This window comes from Anguilla anguilla, chromosome 4 (genome assembly GCF_013347855.1).
Source record: "Anguilla anguilla isolate fAngAng1 chromosome 4, fAngAng1.pri, whole genome shotgun sequence".
Lineage (NCBI taxonomy): Eukaryota > Metazoa > Chordata > Actinopteri > Anguilliformes > Anguillidae > Anguilla > Anguilla anguilla.
In genome coordinates this window covers 60,526,418-60,551,417 of record NC_049204.1, presented here as the reverse complement: position 1 = coordinate 60,551,417, position 25,000 = coordinate 60,526,418, and the positions used below count along the sequence as shown (strand labels likewise).

Genomic DNA, 25,000 nt, shown 5'->3' with positions numbered 1-25,000 from the left:
TTGTGTTGAAGCACTGCACGGGGGGGTTAGTGGAGCAAGGCTTGCTGGGAAGGCTGCACTCGTCCACGTCCGCAGTACAGGCCGGGCTTCCAGCGGGCGCCGCCCACCCCGCATCACAGATGCACTTATACTTGGGCTGATGGACAGACAGACAGACAGACAGACAGGGTTTATTGGAACAGCGAGCAGGACTGTGTGTGTGTATGTGTGTGTGTGTGTGTGTGTGTGCATGCGTCCGTCTGTGCGTCCGTCCTTGTGTGAGTGCGTGTGTGTGTGTGCAGGTGCATATGTGTGTGTATCAGGTTGTGTACCTGGTTGGGTGTGACCCTATCAGAGTCGATGCAGAGTCCATGTACACACAGGTCCTGGCCCCCAGCCTGGCAGTCGTCATAGCGAGAGGTGCAGTGTGGGCCGTACCATTCTGCAGAGCACGTACAACTGGAGGGGGGGGGGGGGGTATAAATAAACACCATAAGAAATTAAATCAAAACAAACAAACAAACAAACAAATAAAGTCCCCACTTTGGCTGCTCCATGCATTCGTTTGTGTTGCAGTCTTCATACAGGGCAAAAGATGCAAGCTACACTGTTCGAGCCCCACTGTGCCGCTCCTAATTCCTGCCAGCGTTCCCGCAGAGCGCTTTGGCGAAGCGTACCGGCGCGGGTCCGCGTGTGGCATACCGCCCCTGGAACGGGACCAGGGGGGCGTCGCCCCGCACCGCTCCAGCAGGTACCGTACAGCCTGTTCCAGGCCCACGTCCAGGAGCGAAGGGTTCGAGACCAAGCTTCCCCCCAAAAGCAGAATCGCCTCCTCGCCTTTTCGCTTGGACGTACCCTCGCACCGCCCACGCAAACAACGGGAGTCTGTGTGTGTGTGCGACTGGCACCGTGTGGCATAACAGCCGCTCGGCGTTGGCACGGCCATCACCGTCGGCAACCACCGCCAGGCACTCTCAGCTCACGGAGCCGCGAGGTCTGCTGGGTTCGAACGGCGCCCGCCGATTCTGGGACCGATTACAGAAGCCGTTTACGCAGCTAAGGCACAGTACCTGGCTTCTGGGGGTCTGAACCAGTTGCCAATTTAAAGGTGGAAATAAACTTTGGCAGGCCCAGCAGGTACCTCAAGGAAAATGGTAAACTGCAGGGGTCCAGAGACTATGCAGCAGACAGGTATTGGAGAGACAGACAGGTGATTTACCTGTAAGACTCAGGTAGTAGAGTGACAGACAGGTGATTTACCTGTAAGACTCAGGCAGTGGAGAGACAGACAGGTGATTTACCTGGGAGATGCTGGCAGTAGAGACAGACAGGTGATTTACCTGTAAGACTCAGGCAGTGGAGTGACAGACAGGTGATTTACCTGGGAGATGCTGGCAGTAGAGACAGACAGGTGATTTACCTGTAAGACTCAGGCAGTGGAGTGACAGACAGGTGATTTACCTGGGAGACGCTGGCAGTAGAGACAGACAGGTGATTTACCTGGGAGACGCTGGCAGTAGAGACAGACAGGTGATTTACCTGGGAGACGCTGGCAGTAGAGACAGACAGGTGATTTACCTGTAAGACCCAGGTGTGTTGACACAGGTGGCTCCATTCTGACAGCCCTGTGAAGTTCCTGTGTAGATCTGACACTCGTTTACGTCCGTGGCACAGATGGGACCCTGGAACACGTGGACAGGTGCTTACCGATAACATCCAGGTATGTGTGTGTGTGTGTGTACATGTGTGCGTGTGGGTGTGTGTGTGTGTGTGTGTGTAAACTGTAGGACTTTTAATAGCCAGCCTCCAGCCTGTGCCACATAACATAAGGAAACTCATCAGGGGAGGCCTGGTGACTCAGTCTACAGTATATTCTATATAATGGTAATTTAATAGCCAGATATGGCAGAAGACAGAGTGGATTTTTACTTATCAGCACTGTGGCTAATCCGAGGCTGCACTGAATATTAGTTGTACAGGAAGATGTTGCCGTGTTATGATTGGTTGCTTGGGAGTCAGTGCAGTCTCTCTGTGCTGACTGGTTGTTTGGGGGCTCTGTGCTGATTGGCTACCGTCTCTCACCTGCCAGTTGTTTGGGCAGATGCAGTGGAAGGCATCCAGCAGGTTCAGGCAGGTACCCCCATTCTGACAGGGGTTACTGCCACAGGTCCTCCTCTGCACCGTCTGCAGAGAGAGAGAGAGAGAGAGAGAGAGAGAGAAAGAGAGGGGTGAGAGAGAGAGAAAGCAAATGAGAGAGTGAGGGAGAGAAATAGCGAAAGAAAGAGGGAGAGACAGAGAGAGAAAGAGAGTGGGAGAGAAACAACAGGACAAGAGAGGGAGATACAGAGTGTGAGAGTGAAAGAGGAGGTGACAGAGTGAGAAAGAGAAGGAAAGACAAAAAGGGAAGTGGTCTTATAGAGGTATTAGAGGTGAGTGCACATTCCTGTGAAAGAACAACAGCAGCAACTGCAGCAACAACAAAGCATTATTTACTGTGCGTGAACAAAGCAATTACCTGTTCGATGGTTTGCACTTTTGACTCCAGTGTTGAAACCTGAAATAAAAGAAAAGTGTGGAAATAAATTAGCAACCCATTTCCACATCAGACAGCACATTATGATTTGAAAAAATATGCATAACAGAAATATAAGACAATTACAAAGCTTATTACACTCAGTTGTTGTGTTTCATCGTGTAACAGAAGCTGTGAGAAAGTTAATTCGGCCCAATATGAAGTATACTACATGGCCAAAAGTATGTGGACACCTGACATCTTGAGAATGCATTAATATGGTGTTGGTCCACCCCTTGCTGCTATGACAACCTCCTCTCTTCTGGGAAGGCTTTATACTAGATGTGGGATCATTGCTCCAGGGATTTGTTTTCATTCAGCCAAAGGAGCATTGGTGAGGTCGGGCACTGATTGGGCTATAAGGCCTGGCTCGCAATTGGCTTTCTAATTGATCCCAAAGGTGTTGGATGGGGATGAGGTCAGTGTTCAATGCAGGCCAGTCAAGTTCTTTTACATCATTCCTGACAAAAACCATATATGGATCTTGCTGTGTGCCCGGAGGTATTGTCATGCTGAAACAGAAAAGGGTCTTCCCCAAACTGTTGGGGAAGCACAGGAATAGAATGTGATTGTATACCGTAGCATTAAGTTTTGCCTTCACTGGAACTAAGGGGCCAAACCATGAAAAACACTCCTTCGTTAGAAGAGGACCCCCCCCCCCCCAGTGTTTCTTTCAGTGTAATAGAGCACAGAGGCAACTTGCTTTAGTGCTGAGCTCATTCAGCTTGTTGGTCACTTCTGGGGAAGTTCCACCGCCGTTCTCTTTGATGTTATTGATGTCATCTTTGTTGATTTTGATCTGGAGAATAGAAGAAGAACTCAAGACTATGTTCACTCAGAAATAGATTCACAAATTTATTTTTAACTTTTTTTTACAATGATTTCCCTAACAGCAAAACAGCGTTGCAGGCAGAGGTTTGTTGTCTGGGCAACAGCCTTTGACTTCCCTCTTACAGAAGCCAGGGTTTGGTCATGTGATACCTTTCAAAACTCTGTGCCTTAAAAGCTCCCTTTACAGTTCCTAACCTGTTGAACATTACACATTCTCGGAAATAAAAGGTACATTTCTGTTCTTTAAGGAACAAATTTCCCAAATGGACCCTGAAAGGTACAACAGAGTTCTCTTTGGATACTTATAAGTACCTTTTACAAGCAAAGAAAGGGACAAATACATTTTTAAGCCCATGGCTAATAAGAACATTTTATTCATATATAGGGTACCACCCCAATAACAAGCGTTTGTACCTTTTTAGGGACTTTTTGGCACCTTTTTCTCTGAGTGTATACATGCCTGTCGGATGTGAGAGGTGGGACACACTGCCTAACTCTCATGGTTGTCCTGCACACAGTCTTAGCTTTTAAGGTCCTAAGTGGATAGTTCAAAAATCAGATCGACTCACCTCTCTCCCGACGTCATTGCATAAACGTTTTTGTCCCGAAAACAAAAACACGCGCTGACTATCTGCTTTCTCACAGGTGCTTAGATAAAGCAATTAAGACAACAGCAAGGGAACAATACCGGGGATTCAAACCTGCAACCTGCAGGTTGCAGGCCCAGTCTCTCACCCATAGCACAGTGCCATAGAGCTAGGCTGTGGGACAGCATGTTCCCATAAGGTTACCAGTTCACTGAATAGCTGAGTTGACCTGCCATTAAAGAGCTGCATTAATGATTAATATTACATCCAAGCAGGGCGGTGCTATGGAGTCCTTATTGCTTTCATGTGTTTGTGAAAGTCATGAAATCACCTGATCTGTGTGCATGCGAGTATGTGTGTTTGTGCATGTGTGTGTATGTATGCGTGTGTGTGTGTGTGCATGTGTGCATATGTGATGCGTGTGAGTGTGTGTGTGTGTGAGGGTGTGTCTGTGTGTGAGTGTGTGTGTGTGCGCATGTGTGTGTGTGTCTGTGTGCGTTCCAGACATTACCTGGCCGATCAGCTGTGTCAGATCCTCGCTCCCCACCTGCACGGTCCCAGAGCCGCTGGTCTGGAAGCGGATGTTTTTGTGATCTCCGGTCGAGAAGATCAGGTGACCGCTGTCTGAAGCCATACGAGGCCTACAGACACGCAACACAGCAACAGTCACACAGATCTAACAAAGCTCAAAGTGTCACTGCTGTTCTTACTCTCTCTCTTTCTCCCTCTCTGGCTTAAACTTTCTCTGTTCTTCTTTCTAACTCATTTGATCTCTCTCTCCCCCTTCCTCTCTATCACTCAGAGAACAGTAATTTACATTGAATTTATCAAATCCACAGATGACATTTGCCTTAATAAGAAAACTTTCCCACTGGCACGGAATAATCAGTTAATAAAATCTGATACCTTAACAAGTAACACTTGGAAATTACCTTTTTCCCTCAGCAAACCTTAAATGTAAAATCATACTTCACTAACTGTAACCGCTTTCACATATATACAAAACACCACACATTTAACAGACAATGCTACAATGATAAAGATTTACTTGATTTCACATCATTGCCTTTGAATTTCAGCCAATCAGTGTTGGGAATATTAGGCCGTTTGTTCACAGCAATCACATGAATCTCCTCCTCTGTGCGGCTTTCCAGGGGATTCCTTTGCCCTTGGGATAAACTGGTATCTCGGGCAGCTCACAAGGCTATTTTAGGGGGTTTTTCCTAAACCAGGAACTGGGAGGCTTATTACTGTTCTTCTCCATCCAGGCCCTTTCGTGGGCCTCTTGTCAAAATTCACTAATTTTGCCCCACCTCGCCTGTCCCTCGTACAAATAAAATCATCACGATCGCTTTCATATACTCCCAAAAAGTCAAATCTGCTGTATATTTTTAATGACCTGCCCCCAACCGCCAGAAATGGGGTTATCACCAAAACCTTGTAATCAGATATCCCACACAACAGCTACCAGGTCTGTGTATCTCACTGTCCCTTGCTAATAGCACTTCAATGCAAATATCATTAGTCATTCCTGATATCTCTCTAAAAAGAGAATCCACTGGTTCATTACTGATAACTACTGATAACAGCATAATTCACAAGTCATACTGATATATTGATATATCTCTACAAGATCACAACTCATTGGTCATTATCCGTATCTCTATAAAACATCCCTGCGACTCATCAGTCCTAACGATATCCCTTATTAAACCAATAACTCACTGGCCATTGCTGATATCCTTCATTAATCCAATAATTCACTGGTCATTTCTGATATCCTTTATTAATCCAATAACTCACTAGTCATTGCTGATATACTTCATTTATCAAATAACTCACTGGCCATTGCTGATATCCCCTAATAATCCAGTAACTCACTGGTCATTGCTGATATCCCTTATCAATCAAATAACTCACTGGTCATTGCTAATATCCTTTATCAATCCAATAACTCACTGGTCATTGCTGATATCCCTCTTATGTCGGGTCCGAGCCCCCTCTCCAGAGTCGCACTGGAGGCTGTTGAGGAGGAGGAGGAGGATGAAGATCAGCCGGTGAAGGTGATGCGTCCGAGCCATGCTGAGAGAGCTGCTCCCAGACGCTCTGCAGACACACTAGTGCCGAGCTCATCCCAAATCGCACCTCTAATCCCCAGCGGGACAGGGGCGCACTTTGCCCCCTTCCCCCTCTCTCAGGACCCAGGCAGCAGGTCCACAGGGCAATAAAACCTCCCAGGCTCAATCACAAGCCTGCTATTGCACTTCAGTACTGCAAGATTGACACAACTCATCATATGATTTCAGAGATGAGTAACCAGAATTCATGTGTGTGTGTGAATGTGTGTGTGCGTGAGAGTGTGCATGCATGTGTGTGTGTGCACACGTGTGCGCAAGAGTGCATGCGTGTGCCTGAGAGTGTGTGTGAGTGCGTGGATGTGCGTGTGTGCATACGCATGTGTGCGCGAGTGTGCGAGCATGCGCGTGTGTGCGTGGGTGTGTGTGTGCGTGAGTGTACGTGCATGCGCGTGTGTGTGCATGTGTGTGAGTCAGTGGGTGTGTGTGTGCGTGAGTGTACGTGCATGCGTGTGTGTGTGTGAGAATGTTAACTATCAGCAGAGCAGAAGTGTGTCACCAGGTCCACTCCCTTCATGGCATGTGCTTGCGTTTCTTTAATGTTGGTGTTGCTCCACGGTTGTATAGAATGTTTTTGTTATCTGGAATTCTCGCCATTTTGACGCGTCAAACAACCTTTCTGACCCGTCAGTCTGGCCTGTGAGCTTCCATGCATGTCTAACCTAAATTTTACACTTGGATGAGCTTTTAATAACTAGCTGTTAATTTTTTTGTGATTTGAGCCACTGGGACGTTGTGAAAGAGCATTTCCAAAATGGAGGTGTATGAAAATGTGGACAAAACAGAAGTTACATCTTCCAGTGTGATGCACAGAAAGTGTCAAATTTCCACAAATAATAACTACAAAAATATTTTATTTGAAACACATTTACAATGTACAAAATTAAAAAAACTTCCCCTTACTTTTCACATACACATAAATAATAACAGTCCATCTTCTCAAAGCAGGAAGTGGACCAGGCAGCATGGCATTCTGGGTAAAAGGAAGTCACTTCTCCTCTCCAGGCTCCGGTTAGCGGGTTAGCGCTCTGGTACCATGCCACGCATCTGCGGCGCTGCATCTTGGCTGCGCTATGCTACGGCTACGTGCTAAAACAGCTACGTGGCGCTGCATCTTAGCTGCGCTACGCTACGGCTACGTGCTAAAACAGCTACGCGGCGCCGCGTTGTTCAGGTCACCCCACCATGAGCGCGATGAGTCGGGCCACCACGTGCACGTTCAGGCTGTTTCCCAGCACGCGATATCGCTGCTTGATCGTGGTGTTCTCCGGAAAGCCTGAAAGAAAATTAATTTTTTAATTTTTTTTAAAAAGGATAATAAAAATCACTACTTTTTTCTCGTTTCTGGCACGCAGGGAGTGTCGTCTCCTCCTCCAGGACAGAGAGATGAAGAGAAACGGAAACGACAGGAGAATCTCTCCACGCAATCGCAGAGAGAGACAAGCTGTGGCACCAGGCTGATCTGGAGTCAGGTAAATACCGAAAAGCTTCTGCAACTGGAAAATGAGGTAAACTGCATCTGCGGGTTTAACTCCAGTCCTGGAGGGCCACAGTGTCTGCAGGTTTAACTCCAGTCCTGGAGGGCCGCAGTGTCTGCAGGTCTAACTCCAGTATTGGAGGGGGCGCTGTGTCTGCCGGTTTAACTCCAGTCCTGGAGGCCCGCAGTGTCTGCGGGTTTAACTCCAGGAGGACAGTTTGAGAACCCCGCTGCAGTTGTGAAGGTTCTCTGAGGACACACTGGGGGGGGGGGGGGGGGGGGGGGGTGTTAACCGCTTTATGAGTTACGAGCGCAGTCAGCCCTCCTGAACGATGGGAAAATCCGGAACATTCCGCCGATGTTAGGACCATCTGGGGGCCATGCATGAAAACCCCCCCCAGGAAAAAGTGGGGGGGGGGGGGGGGCGTTCTCCAGAACAACGGAAAAGACCCTCACCTCACCACGAGGGGTTCAGAGAGCACTGCGCCGCGGCAGGCAATGGGGAAGACTCAAAATGCCAGGCGTGTAAAAACAGCACCATTTTTACATTCTTCATTCAGTTATATCCACCATTTTCTTTTTATTCAAACTCATCCCCCCCCCCCCCTACGGCTGAAGCACACGCACGCCTCTGAAGCATGTGCCCGTGAGCCAGTCACTGCTTTCCACACGCAGGGCAACAGGACAAATAGCGTCACTCAGAGCAGAGCAGTAACCATGACAGCAACAGCACTGTGTGTGTGTGTGTGTGCGTGTGTGTTTATAGTGTACAGTGTGTGTGCACGTGTGTGTGTGTACAGTGTGTGTGTGTGTGTGTGTGTGTGTGTGTACAGTGTGTGCGCGCGTGTGCGTGAGTAGTGTACAGTGTGTGTATGTGTGTGTGTGTGTCTGTAGTGTACAGTGTGTGTGTGTGTGTATAGCGTGCGTGTGGGACACTCACTGAAGTGTGAGGGGAAGCCCATCAGGTTGGCGATTTCTCTGGGGCTGAAGTATCGCAGGCGTAGCTGGGACAGCTGGAGCAGCTTCTGCTCGTCCGTCAGGGAGTCCAGAGCGGCGAACGCCGTCTCCACCTGGGACAGGGGAAACTACCCTTAAAACGGACCAGAGAGCTCCACCCCACCTCCACCCAACACACAGGGTTAATGCAAACGCTTTCCCAATTACCTACACCAGGAGACCTCCACCCAACAGACAGGGCTAACGCTAACGATTCCGTACCTGTGCATCTGTACAGGACTGCAGGACGGAGCCAGTTCCTTCCACATAGTGGCCGTACCTACGGAGGGAGGGAGGGAGAGAGGGAGGGATGGCAGGAGGGAGAAAGGGGGAGAGAGATTAACACAGGAAAAGAGACAGAGATGGGGAAAGAGAGACGGAGAGAGATGTCCATGTATGCAGGCTTTTGACAAGCACTTGTATCCTTCCTCTGTTTTCTGTTACGGTCAGAGAAACTTAAACTTCAGTGCAGAGAGCATGTCTGTGTAACTGGGCCGTATTTCGCGAGTTCCTGGGGGGGGGCGGGACTCGTACCCCTTGGTGAAGCAGACGGACCTCCTGCAGGAGGGCCGGACGATGTCCATGAGCAGGGCGTAGCGGAGGAGGGTCTTCGGGGGCAGGAGGTACTGCCCCATGCCCCGCCCGGCCCCGCCCTCCTCCTCCTTTTCCTCCTCTTCCTCCTCCAGGAAGTCCTGTATCCTCCGGACGGACTCGTCCTCGTCCTGACACCTCTTCTTCTCCAGGTCCCGCGCCGTCTCCATCTTGTAGAGGACACGCCCCTCATCCCGCCCCTCGCTGCTGTTTGGGGCGGGGGCGTGCCTTGGGGCGGAGTTAGGGGTGTGGTCTGCAGAATCGCCTCTTTTTGGTTCGGGGAAGGCCACCAGAACCTGCTGAAAGGGAAGAAAGGACCTCGCTGGTGAGGAATACAAGACTCTTCCCATCAGCCACTAGGCCAACTCCATTTCAGCACAATCAAACCAGGAAACTGAACTCAGAGTTCTATTCATAAATGTAAACATAAAAATGCCCCATTTAAAAAAATAGCTGAACGGAACGGAAACAGCTACTCCACCTCTGTCGTAGTCTGGAAGGAGAAGGACTCCGGCAACGCCCTAGCAATCAGGAAGTAGCGCAGCCGGGAATTCGGGATTCCTAGCTGTTGATTGGAGCAGAAATGTCATGTGATCCACATTCCATCTTAGGCTCCAGAATGGAGCAGGGGAGGATGTGAACACACACACACACGTACATAAGTGAGAGGTCTGTCAGTTCTATGAACTCGATGGTTACACCTTAATGTTTAGGCAACATAATGTTAATGTTTGTGCGATGGTATAGGATGCTCACACAGGTTGGGGAGAGCAGGAACTCCTGATAGCTGTACCCACAATCCTTCAGGGTCTTCACCAAAGCATCCCTGAGAAAGAAGAGACATACAGGGAGGGGTAAGAGAGGTGGGGGTGGACAGACGGAAGGGGGAGAAGAGAGCGAGGGAGAGAAATGATTGACATTTACCCGAGCAAGTTGTCAGATACCTTCTCAGCTACGGCTAAACTCTGCTCAGCTACACTCTTCCCCAGCCAAAGCGGGAATTTAAGTAGGTGCATCTGAATGCTCCACAGCATAAAAGCTGCTGTTTGTGGAGAGCGGGGCCCGGTCATTATGAGGCTTCACAGCAGCACAGGCTGACAGCGAGGCCAAGCCAGGCACAGAGATTCAGGCACAGGTTCACCGTCCATCTCCTATTCCACAACACACGCCGCTGCCCCTGTACCCATGATGCAAAGCGGCGGTGGCGGCTGGTGCGGCCCGCATGAAAGGCACTAGAGACAGAGGCTATCCGCTAAAAGAACAAGTAAAACGGAAATTATAAAAATTGGGGGAGGGGTTCATCAAACCCCCCCCCTTCACAGAAGCCCTTCTGGCTTGTAACCACGGCGACGCCCGTTTCCCCGGGTTACCTGGCGGAGGAGGTCTCGAAGCCCTTCACGTTTTCCAGAAGCAGGAACCGAGGCCTCTTAGCCAATCTGTGGAGAGAGAGAGGGCGGGTGGAGTCATAGGCACTGCTCATTGGCTAATCAAACCCAATGACAAACGGGTGGAGTTCAACCTGAAAACCTGACCTGAAGCAACCTGACCAAGAGTTTTTTACGAAAAACACGGTAGCCGTAAAACCACAAGCCCTCTTTATCGCAGATCAAAAGCCACGTACTGCTGCAGAGGAAGACAAGCTGCGTCATCAGAGGCTGTGTCACTTACTTTTTTAATTCCTGGTGTTTTTAATACAACTCCCAATGGTACTGGGCATATATTAAGAGGCACTGTGGTAAATGTCATTTAATTTCGAGGTAATCCAGAGAAAAAAAACTTTTAAAAATGTATTTATTAAATAAAAGATCCGCGGAGAACTCCATGGGAATTTATGGCAGTTCATAAACTAGATTTCGACCAAGTCAAAATGAAACTGGCCTCCCACTGAAATCGAATAAGGGAGCCCATCTCTATGGTAACCAGTCTCAACACTGTAAACGCGCTGGTAAAACTACAACCACAGCACGCTCAGTTACAGAAAACTCCAACAGGAAGTGACACGAGCAAAAACATCATCCTCCTCAAACAGATGCCTACAAGATCTCACCATAGACGAGACAGATCATCCTGTCTGCACTACAGTTTTACGCACACACACGTACGCACACGCACGCACACACACACACACACACACGCACACGCACACACACAAAGAAGGAAAGAAGATAAATGAGAAAACAGACGTGTCTTTACCTTGGCAGGATGACAAGGATATAGAGAAAGCTTTTTGTTCTGGGGTCAGATACATCACCTTGCAGTCCAATTCTACAGGGGGGAGAGAAAGGCGACACGGAGTGAGAGAGGGGGAGGGAGAGAGAGTGAGAGAGGGGTGAGAGAGAGGACAAGTGAGAGAGAGAGAGAAAGAGAAAGAGATTCTTAATGCTTTTGAAGAACTTGAGACTTTACTGATCATCATGATTAGTTGATATGCAGAACAGAGTTTTTCTTTTTTTTCTTTTTTATATTGCTGTGCTGGAAAATGAGAGAGTGAACAAAATATCCTTTGTACTGGAACATCCCCCCCCCCATGCTAATGAGAAGAACATAACTAACTGGCTCTGCCCTGATTTTACCAGCCAGGCATCTGTGAGCAGTTATGAGTGACGAGGTGAGAAATAGATGCGCACACAGGACCACTCCAACGTGGGTAAACCTGTGGGACGGAGGGCTTTCAGCAGGAGCTAACGATGCTGGCAAGCCCGGAACACAGAACCTTCTGGAAGCTGATGAAAAATGGACAAAGGGGCTTAAAGACGATGTATACACATAAACACGGGCACGGACGGACAGACAGACACAAACGCGCATATAGGCGCGTGCATGCACGCACGAATGCACGCGCACACACACAGACACACGCTCGCACACACACACGGGCGCACGCAAACACACACGCACTCCTCGTATTTACCTGGTGAAAGGCTGGCATGGTGGACTCATGAGAATCATGTCAAAGTCTAGCCTGTTGAAGTCATCAAGCGTCAGCCCCTGGAACAAATATGACTACGTCTGAATAAATGGTAACACCTTCAGGAGGGACATTCAGAGGGGTCTGCTCTGTCCACGTGAAACACACAGTAACTGTCGGCCATGTTGAACTTGCATAAAAAAATCAAACTTCTCGTAAACAGCCACCGACTTTAGCACTTATCCATTCCACACAGAAGGTAATGACACCGCAATCTGCTTTAATTACGATGCCTGACCAGCAGTCACTTCGAGTGTGTGCGCGCGTGTGTGTATGAGCGTGTGTGGGCATATGTATGTGTGTGTGCATGTATGTGTTTGTTTGTGTGTGTGTGTGTGCGTATGTGTGTGTGTGCGTGCGTGCGTGTGCGTGTATGAGCGCATGCACGTGTCACTAAGGTCACAAAGGCCCAAGACCTTGAGTGACTCTTATACGATGTCAAAAGAATTTAAACCAGGACCATAACTGCAGCCGTTAGACTTTCAAAAGTCAAGTCAGTCTTCACTGGTATAGTTATACAATATTGCTCTCCCCCCTCCCTCGTCCAAAGAACACCACACACACACACACTCACACATAAACACACACACACACACACACACACACACGCTGAAAGTAGGGTTTGCAGCTCCTCTGCAGATAATTGCTGACAAAGCAGGCAACCTTTACTCAGCACTAAGTTCCTCAGTTACTCTTTCACCAAAAATACCCAATTAAAGCCTCATAAAGTCTTCAGGCCAATTTGGAGGAGAAGGGGGGGGGGGGGGGGGGGGGGGTTGGGGTTGTGGTCACTGAAAAGAAAAGGAACCAAGTCCCAAATCAGGAAGAAAAATAGTCTCAGCTCCAGATGTCCCATTCTGTAAATTTTTTAAAAACCTTAAAAAAAAAAAGTTTACAAATCGATGTGTCTACGTACATTGCGTTTAGCATTAGACAGTCTTATCCACAAAGGTTAGCAGATGGTCTTTACATACAATCAATCCATACAGCTGGATATCTTTGCTGAAAAAAATGTACTTCTATTTCAGCCCTACAGACTGTGTCCCCACATGCTTAAAAGCATTTCAAAAAATGACATGAAACTCCAGCAAGGCATCGGGTTTGTGAGCAAACACCAGACTGGACCATTAAAGCTTTGGACTGCAGATAGGGAGACATGTATGAATTTTCCTGGTTTAAAAAAATAAATAAAAAAAATAAATAAAAAAAACTGACCATAGTCCCGACTCTGCCCCATTCAAACGAATCAGCCAATAGAGGCAAAGAGATGACTTCAGTGAGGCTTTAGATAGCTGCTGTATTAGAGGGCCTTTATGGAAATCAGAATGGACATCGAGAAAGTTCCAACCCAGAATGAGTTTGCCCCTCCCTGCATAAAATGGTGACCATATTTAAGACGGTCTTTCATTCACGACTGCCCATTTCAGTAAGCACTCGGTTAAGATTTTTCAATGTTTCAGGGGAAAGCAATCGAGCTCAGAATAATTCACTGAAACCCAGGGGCCTCACATGGAAACTTGTTTACCCGCTGAAGGGAGTTAAAGGGTTAATAATCAACAGACAAATTCTGAAAGCTCTCTTTTCATCGTCCTCCTTCCTCCCCCCTCACAGCGGTTGTTACATCAGGCAGATTATTGTCTTATGACAAGTTTTTTTTTTTTTTTTTGTTGGGTGAACTTATTTTGTTAATAGCAGGATATGAAAGTATTACAAAACAACAGCAGCAGCAGCAGAAATATCCTCCAATAGCCGCAGCTCGTCCTCGAGGGCCTCGCAAAAGTAAAGTTCAGCGATAACTTTGCCTCGTAAGCCATCGGCTCAAAAAAACGAACAGGGCGGACATTTTGTATTCCCCTCCATTCGGGTTCAGCCAGTGCGCCGCTTTACCGGCCTGCCAGAGAGCTGTTTACGGATGCAGATGCTGGCCGTGAGAGGACGAGCCCAGCGGCCAATCAGGTTTCACGCTGGCGCCGAACGAATTCGGTCTGTTTCACACCATCGGCGGTTCACGTGAGGACAATGATTCACAAACCCTTCTTTTCTCCCTCAAATCATTATCATTATTTTTTTAATTTTCCCCCCAAAATTATCCTAACCTAACCCATTACAAACTGTCCCTTCTGGTGACTTCAGATTCAGACCCCTTCCGCACGCGGCTTGTTAAAATGTAAATTTCAGAAGAGCGCAAACGTGGTAAAGGAAGCTGTTGCGTTGAGGGCTTCTGGGAACTCCGTCCCTTTGCAGCTGATCAAATGAACCAAGTTCACCCACCTGTGTGTGTGTTTGTGACCCCACCTGTGTGTGCGTTTGTGACCCCACCTGCGTGTGCGTTTGTGACCGCGCCTGCGTGTGTGTTTGTGACCCCACCTGTGTGCGCGTTTGTGACCCCACCTGACTGCGCGTTTGTGACCCCACCTGTGTGTGCGTTTGTGACCGTGCCTGACTGTGCATTCGTGACCTCACCGCATCACGCCGCTCACCTCGATGGTCTTGGCCCACAGCGGTGTGGCGGGGAAGTTGTGGCGGTAGACCTCGTTGGCCGTGGTGTTGACATCGACGGCGGCCACCACCCGGGCGGGGACGCGACACTCTGAGGGGGAGAAAACATCCCGGCTTAGTCTTTTAGGAGTGGATATTTTCTCAAATTTAAGCCTAGTCTAGAGGCATATGTACAGCATTTACATCCTAAAATTCATCCTCAGTTAAATGACTAAATTACAGGGGGAAAAAGATACCCTTCATTAATTATCAAATTAACGAGGCTTAATTAATACATGAATATGTTAATGTGAAAGAATGAATACACAAATGTGTGCATTAACCCTTTGAAGAGCAGGCTTTCTTAGAATGTTTTTATTTTTCAAAATTCTAAGCCAGTGTTGCTTAGCAACTCCATTGCTGTCAATTACCGGCAGTGATTGTGACATCAGCGTTAGAATGTTCAGTTAAGAGCATTCTAATCACATAGTTTGTGACCTCACATCTAAAAAGGGTTAAAGAAGTGACAGACAGTTGTTGTGTTTCCTGTGCATTACCCCAGCACATCGCTGGCTGGCTTACAGAGGCAGGTTGTGGCCTTTGTACACAGATTCTGCTGATGTACAGGAATACACACAGGCCTCCTTCAGCCTAAAAACAACGGCAGTCAGCAGAGAAACTGCCTCTACCTACCGAGCCTCTGTGAGATGCACTAACCTGCTATTAACCCTGGTTAATACATAACACACACACACACAGACACACACACACACAAGCGCACACACACACATGCACACATACATGCCCATACGTACACACAAATACACAACCACACACACACGAACATACGCACGCACACACGTACACAAAAATACACAACCACATGCACACACACACACACCCTTTTAGAGTTATAAAAATCACGAATGTTTACAGCGACACCTGTTGAAACTGACAGTCTCAGCTCCAGATGTCCCATTCTGTACATTTTTTAAAAGCCTTTAAAAAAAAAAAATAAAAAAAAAAGTTTACAATGGAAAAAAAAGAAGAAGAAAAAAAACAGTAAAAAGTGAGTTGAAGAGCCAGCAGGGGAGGCCGAATGAGGTCACAGAGAGCAGAGTCTGACAGCAGGAACAGGGGAAGCGAAACACCACCAGAAACTTCCGCAGGAAGCGGAGGAGTAAGCGCAGCCCTGCCTTACCTAGGGGGTGTGTAGGGACAGGGGGAGGGGGAGGGGGAGGGGGAGGGTGGGAGGGGCATGTCAGATTAAACGCCTTTGATCCACATGTCATTCACACAAACACTAGCACAGCTGCACAACACTTCATTCTGCTCTACACTGACTAGCTGTATGTAACTTTACTGGGACCTCGTCTCTCGGGGGGTTGCAGGTTCGATTCCATTGTGAGCCAATGGCAGTCGTTCCCTCCCTTTAACCTAAATCGCTTCAGGAAATATTAAATTGCAAACAGATTGGATGTAACATGCAACAGAGCACCTGTTAAATGTCTCAATGTAATGTTCTGGTCTAATATCAGGTGCAATTAGAGGCTCTATTTCAGACACAGTCAAACACTGGAACACCAAGGAGAATCACATGGAATGACACAGGATATCCACTTTTTTGTGTGTAATGACATGGAATGACTCAGGAAAAACATGGCTAACGTGATTTTACTCGTGTGAGCATGAATACTACGATGAGGGACACATTGGATCTGATAAAGAATATTATTCAGGAATTAAATAAAAAAAAAATATGCATGGCATACAGACTGCTTCAGAAGGGTGCACGGTGTTTCATTAAGAATGTCGGTAAGAGAAACCATGGTGCAGCAGGTTGCTAACAGACGGTGACTACGCGCGTTTCTAGCTAGCACCGAACTCCAACTGTCATCATAAACGGCAGAAAAAATAGTAGCTGTCCACCGCGTCCATATGTGCTAGCTATCACTGATTAATTTCAGCGGCATAAAATAGCAATTGACACATGTCCCAGTCAGTTAGCCATCTAGTTATTGCTCCGTACTGTACATGTTAGCTCGCTCACACTCGATAGATTACTTAAGTTCATCCGGTAAATTTAACGATGTCACTGAGCCAGCAGTCTTGTATTATGCATCAATCTAAAATACATCCTGATATTTCAATCGTAAATACGGAAATACGGGTGAAGACCATGTTGAGTCCTGGGTGTAGCCAACACTGAGGATTATTTGACAGATGCACACGCGCTATCGACGTTGTCGCCTCTCCGAAGGGGCGACTTCGCTGCAGTTTTCATCCGTTCTACTGTAAATACTTGTATAAATGAAAGTAACTTGTCTACCTTTTAATGCATAATGCATCCCGCCAATGCCACTGTACAGCTCCAAGACGCGAAGCTGTTCCATGTTCACCGAACGCCTCGGCAGAGTGACATAAACACGAACACGTGTACTTGACGCTGCGCACTTCCCTAGATTTCCGTATGCAGGACAGAATGGTTCCGGTTAATTTTAGTTCCGCGACCTGGGTTAGGCGGTCGGTTTATTCGATGTTCCAATAGTAAAACAGCAGTGCAAACACTGTAATAATACGTATATAAAATCAGTATTTTAACGTACGAATTTCAAATACGTATTGTAACAATTGCTGACTGTTACCTGCATATAAGATACAATTCTTATGCGGTGACAAGTCATGACTGCGGGGGCTCCAAGCTGAACACGGTCCATAAATGGTTTGATTTTAAGGGGGGTTATATTGTCAGTGTCGTTAGCATAGTCTGTTAAGGGGCCCAGTGTCATATCTTGTCTTTCCAGGGTCCCGGGCAACCTCTCGACATAAAATGTTAAGGCTATGGTCACAGCTTTTCTAATGAAATTATGTGTTAGTAGATTACGTCATTCGGTCATGCATGCATATAACCATCCACAGTTCATTCATTCATTCATTCATTCATTCACTGTTTTCTCTAACAAATCAATACCATGACATTGTGTCAGCATTGATTATTATGAACAACTGTGTTCTTTTTGATTGTTTGAGGAATAAGCTGCACGTGTTTTCCAATATCCATTTTGCATCTGAGAATTTAAACATCTTCACACAGCAAGAGAATGCTACTATCACTAACTAGTACCAACGACATTTTGCTGTATAGGGGCGCAACCAGGACCTAAAAAAGACCGATGTCAAGAGACTGTGCTGGGGTGGGTTGGGGTGATGGGTTAGGCCAGGGCAAGCTCTTTTTTGCCTTCAATTTATTCAATTTTATTAATTGAACCTGTATTTAACCAGGAACCCCTCATTGAGATCGAAATCTTCTTTGCGAACTCTTCTTTGCGAACGGGGCTTAAATTTGAGAAAATTCTAATATTATTCATTACCCTCCTAAATAAATTTAAACCGATATCCTCACTTCAGAATTAAATTAAATGCTGGCTTTGTAAATGGACATTTAAAAAAATATAAAATAAAAAAATACTGAGGGAATTATCTCGGTGTCCTCAGTGGTAGATACGGACCTGTCTGTTTGTCTAGTTGTTTCCTCAGTATTTCACGTTGGGTAAACTGGGATAAGGCGTAACAGTAAAACACGCGGACTGCTGTGCTTCTCTTCCTCTTTTAATTTTGACATGGCTTCTAACCGACAACAGTGGTCACGGGTCTCTTTTTTAATTATCAAGACGAAATAGTTGCTAAGAGACCTATATATTTTTATCTTGGCACGGCGTAAAAATGTCATACCCGCACCGTGAACAGCAGAGGAAACCCCGAAGTAGCACTACCGTTTCGTCTGGCGCATAATGTTTATGCCTATCTCCATGGCGATCTCTGGTCAAAAAATGTGAATGTGGCAAACAAGCCTGACACAGGCCACCAAAGTGGCTTTCCAAGGGGCCCTCCAGCACAGAGACACAGGGAGATGATGTTCAAACAGTCCAGGTTTATTTACACGGGTGGCAAGATGGTACAGCCAAAGAGCAGATGTTAACCCTGTCATGACCGAGAGGCTCTCCTTTGTGTGGGTGGGGATGGCAGATTTAACCTGTGCGCACTGATTGCCTCACTACGCACAGGTGCAGCCACCCCTGTTCCCGGGCCCAATTAGCCTGGCCAATTATCCAATTCCTAACCAATTATCTAATTAGCCAGGTCTAATTAGCTTGACCCAGGGCAGGTGTGGCTGCTTAAACCAGCCATCCCCACACCACAGTGAACTTTATGTGTATGAGTCATAGCGTGCATTAAACGCGTAGATTACGCCCTGTGCTTGGTAAAATTGAAGTAAAATAAATGAAAAAGATCATTAGTTAATGTTTTAAGCCTTGCTAGTATTTTCTGCCCAAAAATTAATACTTCATGAGTGTGCAATGTAATCTACAAGCCATTATTTAGCAGGTTTCATCTGAATTCAGTTAATTGTATGGCATTACCATGGAGCTACAAATACTAACATAGAACTTAAATGCATTTGAATGCTTCACTTAATACTTGGTCAAGACTGGCAGCGCTTAATAGTCGTAAACAGAAATGAGTTTGCAGAAATAAATCAATGAATACATATTTTAAACGCAAATAATTTATTAGACTACAATAGGCTACAAAACGGATTTCACCTTACGTTAGTGAATAGGTTAGCATACGAGGGAAAAGTTGAGCGCTATAGCTTTCAGAACTTCATAAGTTTCCTCTGGCTTCCAGTCTCACTAAAAAGAAGTTCCACTCGTTTCGCCTAAAGGGATAACACTCGCGGAGCCGCGTGAACAAAGGGGCACTGGGCTGGAATCTGAAGTACCCCGGGCCCCCAGATTTCGCGAGGAGCTGTTTTACGGGCTATGCGCCGCGTCACTCAAGCTGCCTGTACCGTTACCTCATTTGCATAAGGAGTGTACTATAAATTCAAGCCTCTCTCTGCAGCTCGTCCTCGTTCGGGGCAGTTTTGCGTGAAGTTTTTTGGTGTGCTTGCGTGGAAGTCCAGTCGGAGGAAAACTCGTTAAACCCTACTAAAGAATATTAGTAAGATATTTTTTTTAAAGCCAAAGGATTACAAAAATGGCCACGAGAACGCAATCTTCTTACAAGAGGTTGTTTGGCGCGGAGAAACCCATGATGTCTCGGTCCAGCTATTCAAGCCGCCAGTACTCCGTTCCGGTCCGCTCGCGTGTCAGTTATAGTGTCTCATCCGCACCCACCATCTATTCGACCAAAACTTCCAGGGTCCGAAGCAGCGCCCCGATTACCAGGCTCACCTCCGAGACTCTTAATTTCGCCCTGTCCGATGCCATCAACACCGAATTCAAGGCTAACCGCACCAACGAGAAGGCAGAGATGCAGCATCTGAACGACAGGTTCGCCAGCTACATCGAGAAGGTACGCTTTCTGGAGCAGCAGAACAAGATTCTGATCGCGGAGCTCGAGCAGCTGAAGGGGAAGGGCACCACGCGCATCGGGGACCTGTACGAGGAGGAGATGCGCGAGCTGAGGCGCCAGGTGGACCAGCTCACCAACGAGAAAGCCAGAGTGGAGGTGGATCGCGATAACATGGCGGAGGACATCGAGCGACTAAGGGAGAAGTAAGAAGGAACTTTGAAAATCATTTAAAAATGTTTATAAGTGTAACCGTGCCATTTATCACTAAAATTAATGAATTAAATAAAAATACGTTTTGCGACAGTAGCCTAAGTGTGCGCGTTCAAGAATAGTCGAGGCGCATAGCGTGACGCACAATTTGTCAACGGGATAAACCGATTTACTTGTAGAGCGCTTTACCCAGAGTTTTAAGTTTATTCTGTTCTGCACTTGGGATCTTTCCACTGGGTGGCTTAAAAGTATTTTAAAAGTATAATATGTGGCCGACGTGCATTTGTAAAAATCTCTTGTCTGTGCACACCACAAGAGTTGTGATGTCGTTGTCATTATGCTTCTTCACAAGTTCTTTAATTTCATTCTTTCATTATTCGTTCTCCAGTTGTTTCGTCGAGTGTGACACGGATGGTGTGCGCGTGGATATTCTAATGCGCTGGCATTGGACCATTGTAATTTATTATGATTTACCTATGAAAAGTGTTTGGAGAAACTTTACCCTAAAATATTATTCCTTTCTTCGGATTGGTCGCACGCACGCACACACACCCTCCCACACCCACACACACACACCCACACACACACACCGCGTAAAATAATAGCTACCTGTGCCGGGCACATACAACCATTGCGGTCCTGACTATAACATTCAGTTACTGCGATTATGAAAATTTATATTACTTGCTTCTTTGAGATCTTTAGCTGCACAGCTACCAAATTGTGTCTTAAATATTGACAAGAGCGAAGGGCAGGCTACGTCCAGTCCTCCACAATTAATTCCGCGGTTTTTGATTGCACTTGTCGCTGGCATCATGTTGCATGTAACCGGTTTGCTTAGCGGCTGAGTAGAGATTAGTGTAGCAAATTAAGGAAATCCACGTCACGATTAAGCTGAGAGGGGGAAATGCACGTCGCTGCGGTCACTGACACCTCCTGCAAGAGTTGGAAGGTGGGCGTGGCAAATGACTCAATGCTTCTTCGCTTGTGTTGCAGACTCCAAGACGAGATGCTTCAGCGGGAGGACGCCGAAAATAACCTGCAGAGCTTCCGACAGGTGAGATAAGGAGCTGCTTTTAAAAAAAAAAAAAAAAAAACAACTGATGTTTCAATGTCATCATAAATGTGCATTTACAGTACGTCAGAGAAAACAAAACTATTGTTGCAGATCCAGACATAGGGTTTTGGTGGCCCTGCATAAGTTCTCCTGCTTAAATTATTAAATCACATAAATTTGTTACTCTGTGCCGTTTAATAGAACCCATTACATTTGCCATAGGAAACGCTCTTTACAGGGCTGTTCCTTGTGTTGTGGTGTAATTTCTGCCCTACATCAATTTATATATCCCCTGGCAACTTCAAACACAATGAAAGATTTACTGAAGCCTTTGAGAATTTACAGGATTGAGAATGCAGAAATCTTCTGTGATAACAGGTATACATAAAACATAAGCAAATAAAACCCCCACCCAAACCCCCCCCCCCCCCCCCCCCCCCCCACTGTCTCTAAATATCACCACTGACAATAACAGTCACTTCTTTCTGCGAATCATCTTGGTTGCTATATACCTCTATTATGACATCACAATCCCTGACCCGTGCAATATCCAGGTCAGTGCTGTGCACTGATGTCATCGCAGTCACTGTGTTTGATTGGCAGGCCAGTTTTCCAAACTATTGGCCAGTAAGCTATTCTCTCTGTTCGGCAAAGCCATTAGATTAAGCATTGTAGCCTCAAAAAAAAAACCAACAGAAAACACCAACGTCCGGTCGGATGGTCCGAATTTCTGTAGGATTAATCCAATTTAGCAGAACATTCGGCTGGATTTGTGTTTGTCCCAAAGGCCGTTTTGTGAGGGGGACATTGTTCTTTGTTCTGCCCAGTCCGACGGTAGGTGTGGAGTAGTCTGTTATTTGGCTTTGACTGACAGCCGGGGACATTGTGTTGTTCTGGCTTCTGGTTGGTTGGTCCGTCTGAGCCCTTTACGAGTGGCAGGAGCACTGCATCCACAGGAAAGGAGCCCCACTTTTCTTGGTGGCCCCTCAATTCTGCTTCTTATGTATGGAGAGAAACTGTTTTTCTTTCACGACTTCCCATAATTCTCCATGTTGGCATTTATGAAGTTTCCTATGGTAGCTGCCTATGATCAATATAACTGGCCGAAACAAATGTCCTCTTTGACCTAATTTGAGAAAGTCATGGGACTGTAATGTTGGATTTATAACACGTGAACCAAAATAATTAAAAAAATTTTTTTTTTTTTTTAAACGCAGCTATCTTCTTTGTCCTGGGTTTAAATCCAAATCCTGTAGTTTCAGAAGAACATCGAACCGTCCACACCAACATCATCATTCTGAGCAGTGACGGCTTCGGTCAGAGCACAGAGCATTAATTGGCTTCCTTTTTTTTTTTTTTTTTTTTTTTTTTTTAAGAAAGAAAAAGACAAATTTTTCATTCAGACATGGCCTTTAGTAAGATTAGTCCCCCCCAACCCCCCCAGAGCTAAAATGGCCAGGTGGCCATAATCTTCAGTGTGCAGGAAGTAGCATTCCCTTCCCCTCTTTCCACAAAAAAAAAATTCCAAGAGCTCTTTATTTTCCACGCTTAAGTGGCATTTTTCACTCTTCCTCCCTCTTTAAACCTGTCAGCAGTATCTGTCCTACCCAGTGGGCACAGGTGTTGGGGAGCATTATGTTTTGAACATTGCTGAATTTATTTTTAAATATTTTTTTTTTGTGGGGCCGGGGGGATGGGGTGGAGGAGGCGTGGGGGTACCAGCAGTGTGGGGGGGGGGGGGGGGGGGGTGCGCGCTCAGCCTAGATCCTCTTCAGCAGAGTTCCCGGCACCAGGCTTTCAGTCAGTCAGGCCCGCTAGCGCGACTGAATAGGCGTCTTTGTCCCGCGGAATTACGGACCCAAATCGGCTTCTGCGCGGGCATTGTGCTACTCTGGGCGGGGGGGGGGGGCGGGGGTGACAAAGCAAGCTGTTTCACAAATGGACGGTGCCAGTGGAAGCTGGCGGAAATATGCAACTGCCGACTGTGCTCAGGATTGCAAACAAAATGGGGAGGCTGTGTGCGTGTGTGTGTGTGTGTGTTTGTGCGTGTGGGGAAAAGTGTGTGTGTGTCTTCGATCTTCGATCAGGACTCAGGTAGAAGCTGTGTTGACTGGACCCTGCCCCCCCCTCCATCCCCCCTTCCTGTTCCCCGTGTCCCTCAGGATGTGGACAACGCTTCCCTGGCCCGTGTGGACCTGGAGCGGAAGGTGGAATCCCTGCAGGAGGAAATCGTCTTCCTCAGGAAACTGCATGACGAGGTGAGCAGCCTGCAACAGGCACAGGCACAGGCACAGGCACACGCACACGCACACGCACACGCATGCGCGCACACACACACACACACACTCACACACATGTGAGCTGACCCGTCTCTGTCCTGCCTGTGCTGCGCAGGAGATCGCAGAGCTGCAGGCGCAGCTGCAGGATCAGCACGTGCAGATCGACATGGACGTGGCCAAACCGGACCTGACCGCAGCCCTGCGGGACGTGCGCCTGCAGTACGAGAACCTGGCCGCCAAGAACGTCCAGGAGTCCGAGGACTGGTACAAGTCCAAGGTGGGCTTCGCCCTCCCCCTCCCCCTCTCTCCCCCTCTCTCTCTCTCTCTCTCCTCACTTCACTGCTGAGTGCCCCTGAAGTTCTGTCTCACAACTCTTTTACCTGCCCCTCCCTCCAAAGAACTCGTTATTTTCTGAGCTTAAACGTCTTTTTCCACTTTTTTTTTCTCTCTCTCTCTCTCTCTCTCTCTATATCTCTGTCTCTCTGATCTCTCTCTCTCTCTCTCTCACTCTCTCTCTCTCTTTTTCTCTCTCTCTCAAACACACACCACTTCTAAAATTACCCTCATCGGCAGTCTGTCTGAGTTACCGCCCACAGTCGTGCCTTAGCAGTGAGGTTAAAATGTGCCATTAGGGCACTGCTCCTTACCACTGTTAATCTGCCCCAGTCTGGGGGAGTGCAGAATCTCCTTAACGCCTCTCCTCCTCCCTCTCTCCCTCTCCACCCTCCCCCTCCCTCTGTGCAGTACGCTGATCTCTCAGAGGCCGCCGCCCGGAACAACGATGCCCTCCGTCAGGCCAAGCAGGAGGGCAGCGAGTACCGCCGCCAGGTGCAGGCGCTCACCTGCGAGGTGGACGCCCTCAAGGGAACCGTAAGTGGCTCTGGAACTCCCCGTTTACTCACCGGTTACACCTCCTTTACACGTGCTGTGACTCCCCCCTTACTCACCGGTTACAGCTCCTTTATGTGTGCTGTTACTCTCCTGACTCACTAGTTACACCTCCTTTATGTGTGCTGTTACTCTCCTGACTCCCTAGTTACAGCTCCTTTATGTGTGCTGTTACTCTCCTTACTCACTAGTTACAGCTCCTTTACGTGTGCTGTTACTCTCCTGACTCACTAGTTACAGCTCCTTTACGTGTGCTGTTACTCTCCTGACTCACTAGTTACACCTCCTTTATGTGTGCTGTTACTCTCCTGACTCACTAGTTACACCTCCTTTGTGTGCTGTTACTCTCCTGACTCACTAGTTACACCTCCTTTATGTGTGCTGTTACTCTCCTGACTCACTAGTTACACCTCCTTTATGTGTGCTGTTACTCTCCTGACTCACTAGTTACACCTCCTTTATGTGTGCTGTTACTCTCCTGACTCCCTAGTTACAGCTCCTTTATGTGTGCTGTTACTCTCCTTACTCACTAGTTACAGCTCCTTTACGTGTGCTGTTACTCTCCTGACTCACTAGTTACAGCTCCTTTACGTG

The 25,000-nt window shown here is 47.2% G+C and overlaps 3 protein-coding genes across 4 annotated transcripts in view; 1 reads left to right on the top strand and 2 right to left on the bottom strand.

The window, feature by feature from the left end:
* Nucleotides 1-6,050, bottom strand: part of cubn (cubilin (intrinsic factor-cobalamin receptor)) — a 68,890-nt gene extending 62,840 nt beyond the window's left edge. Inside the window, exons 1-8 of the mRNA XM_035413908.1 lie at nt 5,929-6,050; nt 4,481-4,610; nt 3,255-3,350; nt 2,495-2,533; nt 2,062-2,163; nt 1,558-1,661; nt 312-438; nt 1-136 (exon numbers count right to left, since the gene is read on the bottom strand). The exon at nt 1-136 is cut by the window's left edge and continues 33 nt beyond it. Coding sequence (XP_035269799.1) covers nt 1-136; nt 312-438; nt 1,558-1,661; nt 2,062-2,163; nt 2,495-2,533; nt 3,255-3,350; nt 4,481-4,610; nt 5,929-6,050 — 856 coding nt within the window. The remainder of the gene's footprint in view (nt 137-311; nt 439-1,557; nt 1,662-2,061; nt 2,164-2,494; nt 2,534-3,254; nt 3,351-4,480; nt 4,611-5,928) is intronic.
* An 891-nt stretch (nt 6,051-6,941) lies between these two features.
* On the bottom strand, nt 6,942-17,098 carry trdmt1 (tRNA aspartic acid methyltransferase 1). Of its 2 annotated transcripts, XM_035413960.1 has the most exons (12): nt 16,944-17,098; nt 14,617-14,726; nt 12,080-12,156; nt 11,362-11,433; nt 10,539-10,604; nt 9,925-9,994; nt 9,650-9,733; nt 9,112-9,464; nt 8,800-8,857; nt 8,522-8,651; nt 7,261-7,380; nt 6,942-7,207 (listed from the first exon to the last, which is right to left on the bottom strand). In XM_035413960.1, exons 1-11 carry the CDS (start codon nt 17,005-17,007, stop codon nt 7,280-7,282), a joined length of 1,185 nt encoding a protein of 394 aa, XP_035269851.1. In that variant the 5' UTR covers nt 17,008-17,098; the 3' UTR covers nt 6,942-7,207; nt 7,261-7,279. The 2 variants fall into 2 exon arrangements, with proteins under 2 accessions (XP_035269851.1, XP_035269850.1); XM_035413959.1 differs by having other exon boundaries at nt 6,942-7,380.
* Nucleotides 17,099-19,484: 2,386 nt separating this feature from the next.
* Nucleotides 19,485-25,000, top strand: part of vim (vimentin) — a 9,783-nt gene continuing 4,267 nt past the window's right edge. The window contains exons 1-5 of the mRNA XM_035413956.1: nt 19,485-20,175; nt 21,179-21,239; nt 23,402-23,497; nt 23,634-23,795; nt 24,263-24,388. Of these exons, the coding sequence (XP_035269847.1) occupies nt 19,655-20,175; nt 21,179-21,239; nt 23,402-23,497; nt 23,634-23,795; nt 24,263-24,388 (966 nt within the window). The 5' untranslated portion in view covers nt 19,485-19,654. The remainder of the gene's footprint in view (nt 20,176-21,178; nt 21,240-23,401; nt 23,498-23,633; nt 23,796-24,262; nt 24,389-25,000) is intronic.

Excerpts from the sequence above, each read along its gene's own strand:
- trdmt1 (XM_035413959.1), bottom strand. The coding sequence starts at position 17,007 with ATGGAACAGCTTCGCGTCTTGGAGCTGTACAGTGGCATTGGCGGGATG. Across the intron at positions 12,157-14,616 it reads TGTGGGCCAAGACCATCGAG|GGGCTGACGCTTGATGACTT; the intron begins GTGAGCGGCGTG and ends TATTTGTTCCAG. Across the intron at positions 10,605-11,361 it reads ATCCTTGTCATCCTGCCAAG|ATTGGCTAAGAGGCCTCGGT; the intron begins GTAAAGACACGT and ends CTCTCTCCACAG.